At 37.9% G+C, this 18,082-nt stretch overlaps 1 protein-coding gene across 1 annotated transcript in view; it reads right to left on the reverse strand.

The window, feature by feature from the left end:
- Positions 1-2,867: 2,867 nt before the first annotated feature.
- LOC120489902 (zinc finger matrin-type protein 4) overlaps positions 2,868-18,082 on the reverse strand; it is a 147,665-nt gene continuing 132,450 nt past the window's right edge. Inside the window, exon 7 of the mRNA XM_039687132.2 lies at positions 2,868-6,263. Coding sequence (XP_039543066.2) covers positions 6,242-6,263 — 22 coding nt within the window. The 3' untranslated portion in view covers positions 2,868-6,241. The remainder of the gene's footprint in view (positions 6,264-18,082) is intronic.

Genomic DNA, 18,082 nt, shown 5'->3' on the forward strand with positions numbered 1-18,082 from the left:
CGTTTTTGTGCTGTCAATACGTAAATATTTTACGTTTTAGTACTGTAAATACGTCAGTATTATACGTTTCTGCGCATATAAAACGTAATTATATATACGTATGATAGAACGACACTTTACGTATAAATACATACGTATTCTCATGAGATCACGTTGCTTATCTAGCCTACAGTTCTTTTGAGTTCACCTTCAAGAACACAAGTTTGGACAACGCCGGCTTCAGACTCATGCGGTGGTTGCGGAGAAAACCCTCTCTGCCCTTGCAGACCCACTTGGGATGCTGAACACAATGCGAGCTTCTTTAGCCAGGAGGGGGAAAGACGTGGAGTCATATTTGTGGTGTGAGCGGTGCGAAATAGGAGCGGGAAATAGGGCGACGTTCCGTCCTTTTAAAAATGCCATTCTGCGCTCTGTCCAAGATCCGCCCGCTCGCGCTCCCCGCTCACTTCCGCTCCACAACCGCGCCACCGATCGCAGACGGAGCACTTTAAAAAACAACGTATTTCAGGGCTAGATCGCTTCTTTTATTTTACAAACGGACGAAATGAATGGTCTGCCAGTTGGAGATGTTTTATTTATTTCTACTGTTATATGTGCCGCGAGAGCTTTTAAAAAGTGGTGGGGACAATATCGACCCTGGCAAAAAGTGGTGGGGACATGTCCCACCCGTCCCACCCGCAAATTACGCCCCTGTCTATGACGTATTTTGAACAATTACGTCACAGTATTTGTAGGCCTAGGTTCCACTATCGCGTCTGATGTAAAAGAAATCGAAAAAGATGAACAGAAAACTGCAATTAATGCATTTGTCAATTGGAAATATGTGTTTGCCATACTCCCTACGGGATTCAGATTTAAAGTTTAATTTATCAGCTGGCTTCGATGGTCGCTAAGAAGATGGGACGCAGTGAAAGCCCTGTGGTCGTTGTTGTTTCTCTTTTGGTCGCACTCGCACTCATGGAGTACCAAGTAAAAGAATACTCATTATTTTACTTATTCTAGCATGCGTGCAGTTGAGTTCTATTGCCAACTATGCTATGCAACTAAGTAGCTGACTTGCTGCATTACTCTGAATGGTTGTAGGTCTATCCAATTGAGTGCAGAGTTTTTTTTTTTTCCTGGTTCGGTCAAGATATGCATATGAAGTATGACGAAGTCAGGCTAAGTTATGTATGGTCTTTCAAGAATTTCAAATTAATAATATAACAATTTACGAAAAATATTTTTAAATATCAACAAAATGCTGGATTTTCGCTTGATCTATCTATCACGGTGTGGGTTTGTCTTGTCATGTTTAGTAGTTCCATGTCTGATTATTAGTCTATAGACAGGTGTTTCCCGTTAACCCTTGTTATCCTGACTAGTAAGCTTGTTTGTCCTTGATTATTTTTGAAAATGACTGTTCATATGGTTTGGAATATAGCTCTAATATTTATATCTGAAAGTGCACCGTATATAAAGTTATTGTCTTTCAAAAGTGAGAGTCGACTCTGAGTCTATGAAATGAATTGTTTTTGAAACGAGTCATTTTACATTGTGACGTAGAGAGGTCATTGGCCGCGCTCAGTTACTGCGCGCGCAGACATAAGTGTAAACTTGAAGTCTACACGTTCAAATACTTCATCATAGCATCATGTTGAGAAGACGCTGTGCTCTACAAGGCAAAGATAGTTCAGCCACTTGGTTTTCATTTACCAGGAACGAGCATGTGAAGAATCGGTGGTTAGAGTTAATATTTGCAACGATACCACAACAGTATAGCCCGATTGTGTTCCCATTATTTTAATTACGAATCTTTCAAAAACATAAATTACTTCAAATGTGGATTCGCAAGCGGTTGTTCCTGGAGGAGGGCTCAGTAACTTACTTACCCAGTGTCCGCCTTCGAACCTTCACAACCTGTAAGTATTATTAATAATTGTTGCTTTTATGGGTTTTGAACAGTTTTGTAGCGTCGGGCGCGAGGAGTGAAGGCGCAATAAGTATGTGTGTGCACGCACGCGTGTGTGTAAGTTACGCTCAGCGCAGCTTCTAGGTCTCCAATGTCAATTTTTTTTAAATATGTGAAATGTTTGTCGCTGTTATTGGAGTTGTCATAAAGAATAGAGCGTCTTGTAGTACTGCAGTGCTTTATCAATATGTTTATGCGTTATGCTAACAAACAATAACTGACTGGGTCTGTCATCTGACCAATCACCGCCGATTAGCATCACGCAAAGGAGTGGTTTGGAAAAATGAGTCGTTGTACGAATCATTTGGGAGTCGGTGAGCAAATCTTTTAAAAATAAATGCATATTATAAGACAATAAAGTGTTTTTTATCCTTGCATGCATGTTAAACTGTTTTTGGGAACTGCTAAACCAAAAATAAGAACATTTCAAATGCTATGATAGGGGCTCTTTAAGCCCTGTGTTTCTGCCTTGTCTTTGTGATTCCTTGTTTCATGTATGATTGCTAACACTTGTGTTGGTTGTTCCTGAGTTTAGTTCCTTGTTCTTAGTCTGGTATCTAGTCTGTATTATTTGTAGTTTATGAAATAATGTGTGCTGCACTTGGTTCCAGCCTCTTCACTGCTTCCACAACTGCAATCAATCAATCAATCAATCAATCAATCAATCAATCAATCAATCAATCAATCAATCAATCAATCAATCAATCAATCAATCAAATCTGTCTGTCTATCTATCTATCTATCTATCTATCTATCTATCTATCTATCTATCTATCTATCTATCTATCTATCTATCTATCTATCTATCTATCTATCTATCTATCTATCTATCTATCTATCTATCTATCTATCTATCTATCTATCTATCTATCTGATGATGATGTTCCCATTAAAATAATACCCAGAAACTTAATAGTTTGAAAGTGAAAATAGTAATCATCAAGTGTATTTACAAATGTGCACAGTACAGCTTCATTTTTCACCATTTTACAGGAAACTCACAACTCTTTCAATTTACATATATGCTTTCACACAATCTATTTACTGTAATGTTTTTTATAATAAATATATTTTTCTAGCCCACAGAATATATTGACCATAAAATATTTTGTAATCCATTTGTATTTGAAATTGCATTCCATTTCATGGACAGCAAGACTGATATTTGCATTTACATGATCAGAAAAAGGCAAACGACAGAGATGAGGTGAAACAAGAACTGATACAAACCAACGCATTCTCATCCTTTAACGTCATATAGAACGCTATATGACAAAACGGCGCTATACTACGCACATGGCACCCGTTATCGTTAATATAACACGTGCTGTGAGGGCTAAGTTTAGGTGTGGGGTAGGGTGTGCGTGTCATATTCACGCTAAAGGATTTATAACGTCTTGGGTTCGCGTGTTATATTAACGATAAAAGGTGCCATGTGCGTAGTATAGCGCCGTTTTTGCATATAGCGTTCTATATGACGTTAAAGGATGAGAACGGGCTGTACAAACTGATAACTGATCTTAACAGCCTGAGTTTGTTCTCGAAGATCCCGAAACTCTGTACTTTACATCAAATTAATCTGCAATGTCCTCTGTCCTGATGCTTTGTCCTGAACATTCTGGTATTATTCACAAAACAATGTCTACAACAGGGGTCCTGTAATCCTGAGTCCTTTTATACTGTAGCAAGCACTGCAAAATGTATTTCAGACATTTTTACTGGAAACCAAGAGACAAATACTGGCATCGCATTCAAATAACAGCCGTTCAGTAGTCTAGCTCACAATAAATGAAATGTTATTCCACTATAACTTTCAAAAGAGACATCATTGGGGTTAGACATAAATACAGCGTCTTCAATGGCTGTTAACAGATGATTTGTAAAAAGCCCAAGGGTTTTCAGGATTTCAGTTAAATAACATTGACCAGAAAGCAGCACACAAAAATCTTGTCAAGTAGTAACCCCTCCGGTTCTCGCACTGCTCTGAGCGGGATATGAACCTGCTCTTCCGGCATGGAAGGTGGTCTGTGATAACAAGGACCCTTTGACCACAGTGTCTAGCGTGAGTCACTAGAGCACCTCTTGAGGCCATGCTTGCTCACACAACACTTACTGGCCATTTAATCCACAATAATCATCCTGGAATAGCAGTTCAGGGGTAAAACAATATTGTTGTGTATATGTTATTTACAAAAAGTTTTTTTTTTTTTTTTTTTGCATTATTTAACCATACCATTCAACACATCTGGCTTGGTTGCTACCGTTATACTCTGATTTGCATAAATCTCACTCTAATGTGACAGAGGCCTCATTTATAAATTGCATATACTTTATTATGTGATGCTAAATCTCATGGATTTGATCCTTTGTTAAAAGAGAAGAACAAACAGGGATTCATAAAGGCAGAAATTTATGTGGAAATACTCACCGTCTGAATTAATAAATAAATGAGTGACAACATTTACATTCGCAGGAATATTCTGTTATGAATTCGATTTTTGGACAAATGCTAATGATGTAATTGTCAGTGTCTTATTTTTTAAAACCACCACAACAAAAGATTTTAAAAGACCTGGAATAAGATCTTGGAATAAGAACAGGAGGTTTTAATATGTCAAGTACACATTTTTTGTGAGAATATGATTTTGAATCAGATTATGAGTTGCATGTAAACATGGCCAATGAATGAATATAACATTGCAAGGCTATTTGTGGGCATTCTGTAGGATACAAATTATTATTATTATTATTTGTTATTATTATTTTTTTTTGAAAATGCTTGGTTGTTAAACATTTATTAAATGCTTGTTTTCTCACGTTCAGAATGATTAGCTACCTTTACGCCATTGGGTTGAGTCATTATTCCACAACGGGCGTGGATGTATAACCACTTTGTGACAACATGGTTTCGGAAACAGTCTTGGCTAGTCGTGACTACTTCAACGATGCATCCGACTATGAAGTATCGAGTAACGTCATTGTACGGGAAACACACCTCTGGTAGAATGTGTGTAGTGACGCCACAACTGTTGATTGGCTACCAGTTTTTTGTAGCTAGCCAAGCACACTATTTGAGCATTAGTAACATTAAAATAAATATCTCATCATCCTCCATGAAGTGGATGCTATTTACATCTCATGTCATCTGTAAACTCTGGCTTTAACAAGGCAACAGCTGACAAATTTGTATTATATTCCAAAAAGCTCCATTATCAGCCCCACAGTGGAAAATTAAACCAAATCCATACCGGCTGGGCCAGATCTGCAAGGAATGGAAAGGTAAAGGAAAGAGAACGGTTTGCCCCGAAAGTGGAAAAGCGGCTATTCTGTGCACGTATTTATAAATGAGGCCCCAGATCTATTTTAGTTTTAGTCTAGTAGCTACCATATAGTCTAAGATAACGAGAAAAACACCACATTTTTATTTTTTATGCCACATCAGAAAAACAAAAAAACAAAAAGAGCATTCATACAGTACATAAAACAGCAGGCACTGAGCTCTGGTCTTACAGGCAGTCATTTTGGCATAGATTTAGATAAAGCTCAGAGCCTGGTTCAAACATTTACGTCCATGTGAATCATCCGTGATTGAGTCAGAGTGAAAAAAGCCAACTCATTGCATCTGGACTCCTTTTTATGGATGGCATATTCCATTTGACATCAGTGTTTAAGCAGCATCACAGCTGTGTAGGAATGTCGTGCCCTCTGAGACACTGACTGTGGTGTGAATAAACAAGACATGTGTTTAGTCTGTGGGAACAGTGCTGGAAATCGTGCTGAAACATTGTTTTCGACCATAGCAGAAAGAGATTTCACACAAAGGCAGCTGAATTGATTCCTCACTGGCAGCATTCACACACACAAGTGAGACAAAATCACTTGGAATATAGGGTTGATGATCTCTTTCTGTCTCCAGCATGCCAAAGCAAACGACGAAAGCAGCGATGACTTGTTTGAAGAGCAGATAAATGACAGGCCACTGCATATAAGAGTTTGAAAGGCAAAAATAAAAATGTCTCTTCGGGCTGGTGTGCTCATGTTAGATGATGAATATCTCTGGAGGTCATAGACATCCTTTTGCGTTACGCTCATGAAAGGACCGGTATTTCCAAAGTAGATCAATCTTAAATAAAAAATAAAACACTTGACATTTAATGAAACTCAGATATTATAGATTAACAATTCCTGTGGCCAAACAAGACATCTTTTCTTATAAGTTCACAAATAGTTTGTGCAGTTCTGTAAATTCCTGAAACGGTCTTTGTGTTCTGTTTCGGCTGGAGTATTTCTTCATTGCTGATGTTGTTTCAAACTGAAAAAGAAAAGAAAAAAAATAGTCAATATTCATATTTATATCATGGCCAGTTTACTACTACTACTACTACTAATAATAATAATAGTACATTTTTAGTTGAGATCTGAGTGAGGATATAGTGGTGTCATGAAGAGTTAGAGGAAGAAAATTCCAGAGTTTCGGAGCCACAGCACAGAATGATTTACCATGAAAAAAAGGTACAGTAAGCAGTTTTAAGTCAGATGAACAGGGAGAGCGAGGTGTTGAATAATAGAGCAGAAGTCAGTACCTCCAGAAAAACGCGATTATGCGATCGCTGAATTCAATGCAAAATCAGCCAAAGTCCGCATATTTATGCGGGGGCCGCATTTTTTCAAATACGCCGCACTTTCGCCGCATAAATTGCCGATTTCCGTGCAAAATATGCGGGGTTTGCATAATTTCATAATCCTCGCATTTTCGTTGCAAAAAAAGTCACATGTATCTTAGCAGAAAGTTGAAAAATGTTGCGTTTGCTTCACACAAGAGCAGCCATTTCCCCCTGTTTCCATGGGAACGTTATGAAGTGACGCAATTACGCGACGCCAGACAGACTCACGGAGGCGATTGACATCTCACAAATCGAACTCGTATTCTGTCTGTCACACGTTCTACCGTCACATATCGTTACTTAATAAACAACATAAGATAAAAGAAGTAGCATCAAACAGACATGGGGTGTTCGAGGCGCACATATAACACTGCAGAGAGCTCTTAAAGGGGCCACACCTTATTTACACTCGTTACAGTCTGAAATAAAACAAGATGAGAAATTAAATATTCCCAGCACTTTCTATGATGTAGTATGCTTGCTTATCAAAGGAAGTAATAAGAAATGACTCTTACATTAGCCTAGTGAGAACAGGATGTTGGGGGAATCACTTTTTTTCTCTTTTTCATCAAACCACAATTTTTGCAAGTTCCCTCAATTTTTGCAAATTCCTGCAATTTCATCCATAAAATTGCATAAATATCCCGCATATTCCATCGCATTTTTAAAGAAAACGGGCCGCGTAATCAATCAATTTTTGCCCGCAACAATCACAAAAAAACTCTGTGTTTTTCTGGAAGGACTGACTACTATTATGGCAAATGTTATATATAAATCGCAAATTTTTTCACAAATTTTTGGAAATTACCACCACAAAATCAGTCACTTTGATCGCAAAAATCACAAAAAAAAATCGTGAAATCCTGGAGGGACTGAGAAGTTCAGTTAAATAATGGGGAGCAAGTCCATGAAGACATTTAAAAGTTAAATAATGGGGAGCAAGTCCATGAAGACATTTAAAAGTTAAATAATGGGGAGCAAGTCCATGAAGACATTTAAAAGTTAACAAGAGAATTAATACTGGATGCGGTACTGAAATATATATATATATAAAAATGCTGAAATATTCTGAAACTGGTAACCAATGTAGATTGTAGAGCAAAGGCCTAATGTGATAAGATTTCTTGACTTGATTGATGACTTCTGAACATATTGTAGTCTAGTGATTGTTTTAGCAGGCAGCCCAATAAGAAGGGAGTTACAGTAGCCAAGACGAGAGGTTATCAAAAATGAAGATTTTCGGTATCTTTAGTGCTGAGAGCAGGTTGCAGTCGGGCAATATTGTGAAAGTGGTATGCAGTCTTTGTAATATAACTTAAATGAGATTTAAAAGTAAGCGACAAATCAAATGTTACACCCAGATTTTTATCAGTATGGAAGAGGAAGAGCAGTGACAGAGCAAGTTGATACACACATATAAATTTGCATGTCTTTGGCATAACAGAGATAGCTGAGACCATGACTAAGGGTAATGTGACCAAGAGGTAACAAATAAATATAGAACAGTAGTGCTCCAAGAACAGAGCCTTGCAGGACACCTTGAGAGAGAGAGAGCACAGAGAAGATTCGAAGTTATTGACAGTAATGAGAGAACAAGATAAAGCACTACCCATGATGCCATAGCTAATAGAAGAGAGGTAAGTATGCGATAAGAGAACAGTAAGACAAACATAATCAGCAGATATTAGGAGGTTATAAGTCATTTTTACCAATGTTGATTTTTACCAACATTTTTAAAATGTTGAGCATAGAGATGAGCTTGCACCTTTTATTAATTAGCTGAGAAACAAACAAAAAAAGATTTGATATAGGTCTTATATTATTCATAAAAGAACAATCAAGCCCTGGTTTCTTTAAAATGGGAGAGACCACAGCTGTTTTTAATGATAGCAGGACAGACCCAGAATAAATAGAAAAGTTGAGCAATAGGAGATACGATTACAGATAGGCAGCTTTTAAATGGTAAATGGACTGCATTTATAGAGCGCTTTCACAGAAACCCACATTCACAGATGGCCATGCTACGTGCCTCATCAGGAGCAGCTGGGGATACGTGTCCTGCTCATGGATACATCTACACTTGGTCAGGTGGAAGCGGGGATTGAATCACCAATCTTCTGGTTTGTAGATGAACCACTGAGCCACTGCCACCCATTAACTTTTAAGAAGTAGTAGAGGTAGGTGCTGGATCTAACTCGTGCTGGCTCAACTAGTAGTTTGACAAGTAGTTTGAGCAATTCGGCCACTAATAGAGGATGGATTGGTGAGCGTAAAGCAAGAGAGGATGTGCTTTAAGAGCTGAGGATGTAAGGACCAGTTAGAGGAAACTTCTGATGAGTTTGATGAAAAGGTTTCATACATTTTATTAAAAGAAGTGGTATAAATTAGGTATACATTTTACTTTTAAGTACTAGTGAATTTAACTTAAACATTTAACTGTTTTCAAAATTGTGTTCCATAAAATTACAGACAGTTTTGTTTTGTTTTCCTTTATTGAATTTTTTACAGTAAATATGAATTAAAATGATGCCAACTTTTCACTTAAATGTACTTTTTGATGTTTGTTTTCTTTTCGTCAATAGCTAAGTTATAAAACTACTTTTTCAGAACAGAAGCTAGATGAAGAGTGTTTTTAAATTTTGTAGCTTGTAACTTCCAAACCCAATATTGTCTATGATTATAGAGGATTTAACACAATTAAAGTACCATGTTTTGTTCAATCTACATTTGTAAAAGCTTTTATCTGACTTTCTCACTTTCATAATCAATGCAAAAAGAGGTGGAAATATTGGGTCTGAGATTTCTTAATTTGCATCTTGGCAGTGAAAAAAAGAAATCCAATCCCCCATAAAATGCCTTCATTTGAAACTCGATAAAACCTGCCAAGCAGGAAGAAAGAGTGTGAGATTGTTTCAAGATGGATATTTATTGGCTTGCATGTAATGACACAGTGTAAATATTTACTCTCATATATCTAATCCATCACAGAACATAAACTGTTCCAATGAATATTTCCCTTTCTTTCTTCAAACATCAATTTGTACGCATGGAGACGCCTCAGGAGAAATGAGGAGTCTAAGTCTATAAACACCCAGGGTAGTCAGTATTCAAATTCAAACTTCAGACCTTACCTCAAGCCTGTAAAAGTAACACAGCTGAACACCTGGGGAAGATTCAGTCTCTAGAGAGGTCATTCTCAGCACCCTTCTTGTGCAAACAGGACTGAAAATAAATCTGCTCATCTGCTAGTTTGCCTGTGGAATAACCTTCCAAAACATGTATGGCAACCCTCCTGGTCTTATAATCCTTATCTCAGTCATAGAAATAAGACTAACTGAAAATACAAGAGGGGAAATTAATGCGTCAGCTGATAATGTTCTTTATTTGCATGCATTGTTTTAGAAAATCCACAACTAAAGAGATTAGGCAAATCAGGTAATTGGACAAACACGCCCACAAAATGCTGATAGCAATATTTCCTTTCAGAAATAATGTACAGAAATTATATTTTTAGCTTGTCACTCTGTCAGTACCCTCAGATGTGCAGCTTTGCACTTTCTCTTTCATTAAAATGTGCAAATTCGTATTATATTTTTATTGGAAAAGAGGAAAGAAAAAAGTAAAATGTGATTTTTTGACATTTTGACATACACACACACATACATACATACATATATATATATATATATATATATTAGGGCTGTGCAAAAGTTAATTGCGATTAATCGCATCCAAAATAAAAGTCTGTGTTTACATAATATATTTGTGTGTGCTGTATATAATTATTTTGCATATATAAATACCTATGCATGCATGTATATATTTAAGAATTATTTGCGGTTAAATTCTGTATATATTTATAAATACATAATCTATATTATATAAATATAAATATTTTATATATGAATAACATATTTTCTTAAATATATACATGCATGTGTGTGTATTTATATATACAAAATAATTACATACAGCACACACAAATATATTATGTAAACAGAGACTTTTATTTTGGATGCGATTAATCGTAATTAACTTTTGCACAGCCCTAATATATATATACATACATATATATATATATATATATATATATATATATATATATATATATATATATATATATATATATATATATATATATAATTTTAGAATGCCTAGAGCCGTATTATTGGGTGCTATACGAATGTCTATCAAATGCGCCTGTTCATCTATCAAATGCACCTATGCTCCCTCCCCATTCTGTGATTGGTTCCCTATTTCAGGGGAAAATTTAAGTTCATGGTATCCAGACTGCCTAGCAGCGGAAGGCAGAATGGGGAGACCCAGGCTATATATATATATATATACATATATACTGTTCAAAAGTTGGGGTCAGTGATTTATTTATTTTTTATTTTTTATTTTTTAAAGAATTTAATACTTTCATTCAGCGAGTATGTGTTAAATTGATAAAAAATGATAGCCAAGATTTATGTTGTTTGAAAAAAAACATTTCTTGTGCAGAGTGCTTTCGGAAATACTCCCCCTTCCCCAGCACCACCTCAATAGATCTGCTATGGGTCATTCATGTACTCTACAGCAGCAGCATGTCTTACTTGCTCACAGCAGTGTGTGTATGTATTGGCAATAGCAAGTCTTGCACTCACTCTGCCGTAGCAGCAATAACGTACAGCAGCAGCATAGCAGATCTATTCTGCCAAGATCAAATATATCAACATTGTCATAACCATTACCATGCCAATCACTCAGAGAGTTGACATTACATAAATATATAAATATACATTACATAACTGTATATGTATTCACCAGAAAACACCATTGACTTTAGGACTCACAATCCTAAAGTGTGATTCACGTGTCATGTGATTTTCCGGCGCAATTATCTAATCAAACAATCACATGGCAGTTGCTTCAATGCATTTAGGGGTGTGGTCCTGGTCAAGACAATCTCCTGAACTCCAATCTTAATGTCAGAATGGGAAAGAAAGGTGATTTAAGCAATTTTGAGCATGGCATGGTTGTTGGTGCCAGACGGGCTAGTCTGAGTATTTCACAATCTGCTCAGTTACTGGGATTTTCAAGCACAACCATTTCTAGGTGTGGGCGAGGGGGCGTGGTTCAACGAAGTGTAGCGGGAGAGCGAGGGCGGAGCCGAGCGGTGAGTAAGTGAGTCAAGTTTAAATGACAAACACCTGTGATGTCAGTAATTGGCATGAGGAGACCGCATATAAGCTGGCCGTGCTGACAGCGAGTTGAGAGAGAGACTGGGAGCTCGTGCATGGTGACCAGAAAAGCTGTGATCAGCGAGAAGAGTGTGTTCCTGTGAAGAAAGTTGTGAGCAGCGGAAAGAGTTTAGAACTGCCAAACAGAAGAAGCTGTGTTCAGCTTGAAGATAAATGTTGTTGATTATTTGTTTTATTTTCTATTTTCTGAGTTTTGATTTGAGTTTTGACTGAGATTTGTTTTGAGCGCAAACCGCGCTGTGGGGAGAGTAGAAACGTATAAATAAAGTTCACAAGCCCCAGATTTCGCCAACCCCGTGTCTCCCACCCATATAACAGAACCTTCATTACATCACACTATAGGGTTTACAAATAATTATGTGCACAGGAAAAACATCGGGTATGTGCAGTCTTGTGGGTAAAAATGCCTTGTTGATGATAGAGGTCAGAGGAGAATGGGCCGAGACCGTTCTCATCCCAAGGCGTCATATACAATGATTTTGCCAAAGTGTAAACATCCAACGCACATGGCACCCTTTAGTGTCAAATGAGATGCAGATATATATGGGGCAGAAGGCGCCTCCTAGTGGTCTAACCCCAACCCTACCCCATACCTAAACCTACCATTACCGAAGCGTCTCATTTGACGCTAAAGGGTGCCATGTGCGTTGGATGTTTACGCTTTTGCAAAAGTGTCATATATGACACCTTGGGATGAGAATGCGTTGATGGGCTGACTGATTCAAGCTGATAGAAGAGCAACTTTAACTGAAATAACCACTCGTTACAACCGAGGTAAGCAGCAAAGCATTTGTGAAGCCACAACACTGGCTTCAACTGCAGAAGATCCCACCGGGTACCACTCATCACCACTACAAATAGGCAAAAGAGGCTACAATTTGCAAGAGCTCACCAAATTTGGACAGTTGAAGACTGGAAAAAGGTTGCCTGGTCTGAAGAGTCTCGATTTCTGTTCAGACATTCAGATGGTAGAGTCAGAATTTGGCATAAACAGAATGAGAACATGGATCCATCATGCCTTGTTACCACTGTGCAGGCTGGTGGTGTAATGGTGTGGGGGATGTTTTCTTGGCACACTTTAGGCCCCTTAGTGCCAATTGGTTATTGTTTAAATGCCACGGCCTACCTGAGCATTGTTTCTGACCATGTCCATCCCTTTATGGCCACCATGTACTCATCCTCTGATGGCTACTTCCAGCAGGATAAAGCACTATGTAACAAAGCTCAAATCATTTCAAATTGGTTTCTTGAACATGACAATGAGTTCACTGTACTAAAATGGCCCTCACAGTCAACCCACTAGAGAACCTTTGGGATGTGGTGAAACGGGAGCCACCACACTTATTAAATAAGTGTATTCACTTGAGTAAATCAGTAGAGCGCTGCTCTGGATTAATATTTATTCTAAACCGTTCTAGAAATTAATTTTTTGTTTAATTCAAACTGGTGTTTCCACTGTCATCTATCATTTAATCCTATTTTGGAATCATTATAAATTGATGCTGCTAATTTTCCATTTAAAATGTACAAAAATGTACAAACGTGTCCCCTTTAAGATTGTTTACCACCAGCTTTATAGCGCAATAATACAATCACATAATGTGGTGCGTTTTATAATGAAGCTTATTTAAATAGAAAGGAGGCATGTTTGGCTATACAGTAATGTAATTACTTAAATCTGCATGGTTCAATGCTATACCAGCACAAACTGTAGCGCTTGGTTAAGCTGGATTGCAGGTTCCATGTAAATAAGATGCAGAGATTGGTTTTGAATACTGCATGTTAAAGTCAAATCGCCCACACAGTTATAAAGATAATATTCAAAGCTGCTGTGAGGGAATAGAATGACTCAGTTCATTGAGCAGACAACAGTGAATAAAATTTGCAGGACTCAGCCCCCTAACATGGTTTCTTTGATGGCTCATAAATGAAGCCCTATCTTCAATCATTCTGACAGAAATACAGATTTCAATAGAGCAAGCAATAGACAGAACCTTTCATTCCCTGAACCTTACTCCTTCAGACTTTTATGTGCTTTCCCTGCTTTGGATCTTTGTTTATTTCCTCAAAAATACAAGAAATAATTGTCAAACATCTGAGCCATGGAAGGCCACAATAAGGTGAAATCTTAATTTAATTGGCTAAACAATGTTTCTGATAAGACCAGCGCCTACACAACTGTTCAAATTCAAATTCTTATGCTCACCAAGGCTGCATTTATCTGATCATTACATTTTCTGAAATTACATTTTAAAATAGCTGTTTTCTCTTTTAATATATTTTAAAATGTAATTTATTCCTGTAATGGCAAAGCTTCGTTTTAGCAGCCAATACTCCAGTCAGTGTTGAAAACAATTGTGCTGCTTAATATTTGTGTGGCAACTTTTGTGGACATTTTTTTCAGGATTATTTGATTTATTTCAAAAGAACATTTTCTGTTTGAAATATGATTTGTTTAACATCAATTTGCATCATTTCTGAATACAAATTATTAATTTATTTCTTATGAATGGTATTTTATGTTACATGTAAGCTTTTTAACGAGCTAGTCTTTTCAGCAGGTTTATTGTAAATTGTAAAACACAATTTGCCAAGCCCGCACGATTCTACTACAGTGGTTCCAAAATGTATGTCATGTTTTATGTAGAATTCTTGAAATTCCATTAATTTATTTCTTAACATAATCAACTGAAATCAGTTTCAACAAAAGCCATCTTGGCACTGCAGTGGCACAAACTGCATCTATGTATTTACACACAGTTTAATGGAATGAATGCAGTAAAATGGCATAAATATTGTTATGAGGTAATGTTTTAAATAAATACAAAATCAATAGAGAAAAATCAATGATGGTACAAATGAAGAGCAGAGACAGAGCGAGCTGATATGTAAACTTGCAAGTCACCGGCAGTGATAGCTGATACCATGACTATGGATAATGTGACAGAGGTAACATAAACTTGAATAGAAATGGTCCTATAAAAGAGCCTTGAGGGACTCCTTGAGAGAGAACACAGAGAAGATTTTAAGTTATGGACAGTAATAAAATGTGTCTATCAGTGAGATATGAGATAACCCAAGATAAAACACTGCCTGTGATGCCGATAGCTCCCAGCCGAATGGTATGTATGTGATGAAATACAGTGTCAAAACCAAGCTGCATCTATGTATTTACACAGTTTATTGCGGCATGAATGCAATACAATGGAATAATTGATAATAAAAAAAATTCTATATGGTTTTGTTCGCATATTCCTTATGGCACCTCACGTACTCCAGTTTGGGAACCACTGACATACCAGAAATGCAGTAGAACATATTTGTAGGGTGTAGGTGCATTCTGTTTAGTTAGTGACGGATACAGCCATCACCTTGGAAACTGTGCCAACCCTGACATCCTAGGTGAAGGGGAACTGCCATCACAAACAGTCATCGCCGAAATGAGTCAGAGGTGTTTGTGTGTGAGGGCGCCAGAGGGGTCACGATCCCCCTGTATCTGCTCCAATCAGCTGGAGTGACAGCAGAAGAAAGAGGAACTGACATCAGCCTTCCCCTTCAGCATTGCTGTGAGGCCAGACACGCTCTGGACGCTCCAGGATCCCTATTTACACAAGCTTTAAAAAAACCCTGTCAGCTGTTGACTCATCTCTTGAGATCCTCGTGAAGTATTGGTGTGCCTTTGGTTCCTTTTCTCTGTCTTTGGCTGAGGTTCGACAGCTCGCTGGCCTGCACGTTATCTTAAGGCCCTGACACACTGGCAACTTTTTGAGACTGTGTAGACAGGCAATTTAAGCTTGTGTAATGTGAACAGGGTCCATTTTTAGTTCAGCGATCAATATACCATTGAAACCTATTCATTATAATTTAATTGCGGTTTTATGTATTTTAACTGGTTTGCCTGTGTATTAGTAATATCAAACGCTATTATTACTCTAAATTACAATTAGTCATCAACACACACACACACACACACACACGCACACACACACACATTCCCATTCAATAATAACATACAACATCTAATGGCTGAAGTCAGGTATGGGCCACTCAAATCCATGCAAATTTTGTGAGTCTTAAAATGACTTCTCTATATTTGGATGTCCTTTTCATTGCACATAAAAAGTGACCAGTTTAACCTTGGTCAAGTACTCAGCTGTTTGATAGCATAGACACAGGGAGAGAGATGTTTGAAAGTAATTGGAGAGGAGTCTTTCTGCACCATTTACTATCTCAAATGATAGTCTATCATTTGTGCTTCTCTAGTGCATATTTGTAGGGGTTGCATGCTGGGCTGAGAGAAATACAAACTCTAAGGAGGGCCCATGCGAGCTAGACCACTTTAGCTTATTTTCCTCTGTCCTCCCCTGAAGTGAAAGATCTAGGCGATGATGATGAGTGCAGAGTTACGCAACATGTCGTAAAGCAATATCATGGAAGGCAATATGATGGTACTTCTGTTAAATGTTTCCCTTGGGTTGACAGCACTTTGTTTGCTAGATATGCATTGTGCATTTTCTTTGCCTCAAAATGTAGCCAGTACAGCCTTGATCGGAGTGGCATAGACAACAAAAAAGGGACACATAAGCTGTGTCCCAATGTGAAGGCTGCATCCTGCGCACGATGCAGCCTTCGTGGGATTTTCTAATTGTGCAACCAGGTGTTGCCTATATAGAGCCTAAGTCCCTCCCCTTCCGGTCGACCACCATGGGACCTTATTTCGGAAAAATAGTGAATGGTAGTCAATGGCGAGAGACAACAAATATTTTGATCTTGTTTGTATTGTGCCCTGAATTACACATATGATGTTTGTCAATTTAAAAGATACATTTTAAAGTAAGAAAGTTGCAGTTTGATGTAAAACCGTTGAGGTATAAGACTGTGAAAATACGTAATTACAAAGACTACAAACCCCAAAGGTGCACTTTTTCTCTCAATGAATGAAGCTAACTTTACTGAGGCTATGTGTCATTCTTTCTACAGTCTTACGTTATAATCGTAACGTTACGCCGTCCTACCTGAGTGTTTTGTACAAGACTGCACACACATGAACAGCAGATCTCGTTTTGCTTCCCGGGAGATGTAGTTCACAGAGCGATTTTCACATAAAACTAAATGTTACTCTTCTGTTGTATGACAACTGCGACTTTTTTGACTTTCAGAATTATCTTTTAAATTGACCAACATCATGTGTGTAATTGAGGGCACAGTTCAGACGGAATAAAAAGATAAGTTGTCTCTCGCCATTGACTACCATTCATATTTTTTTCCGAAATAAGGTCCCATGAGCCGGAAGCGGAGGAGCGGGACTTAGGCTCTCTATTACCCCTCCACGTCACCTAGCAACGGTGCGAGAGTACACTGCCATCCTGATAATTCACCTTTGGCTAAGCCCCGCCCCCTTAGTTACTGTTGCTACATCCGTCAAACTTCATCTGCACTCTGCATGGCTTATGCTGTAACAGCTCTTCCTGCTGAAATGCTATCAAACTTTTATAAAGCAGCAAATAAAGTGTCCGATAGAAGTAGGCAAAAAGGGCTGCAATATGCGTTCAAAGGCTATATTCAAGACATACAGGTGAAACGCAAGAAACAACAAGGCATCCAAATAGAGGCAAAAGCATAACGTTACCGGTCACAGTCAAAAAATGAACCACCGCATTTCCTACTAATCGAGACGGAGGCTGGGACTAACAATATCAGGGAGCAACACTGTTCATGAAATGCTGGGTAGGTCTCTATTCACTTCTATAATCGTTATTACAAAGCAGACGGACTACACAAGTATAACGTTGTCTTTATTAGCGTGTGCTAGCGTATCAACAACCGGTATGAGTACCGAAATCATAACCTAAAACATTATAAAACGGTCTAACTAGTATAAATTCACACTCACAGTAAGGTTAGAAGTAAAAAAAGATGTGTTTGTTGATCTTTGCGGGGTTTAGCTGACTGAGGACATCCACACAGTTTAATCCAAAGATTACACCGGTTTTGGGAAGGGAAAAAACGGACACCCCCTTCAACCTCTCTGGGAAATGCGTATCTGTGTTACAAATGCCCGAGGCACAACGTTTAACCATATTTTGGATAAAACTACTGTATGACGGTAATAGCCTGCCGAGGCCAAAAATATGAGACGCCTGTGTTGAAAGTCAATGGAGCGCTGTGAAAAAGTGTCCAACCTCTGTGGGAGCTCGTTCTTTGCTGCACTGTGATTAGTCAAT

This window comes from Pimephales promelas, chromosome 11 (genome assembly GCF_988280905.1).
Source record: "Pimephales promelas chromosome 11, fPimPro1.hap1.1, whole genome shotgun sequence".
Lineage (NCBI taxonomy): Eukaryota > Metazoa > Chordata > Actinopteri > Cypriniformes > Leuciscidae > Pimephales > Pimephales promelas.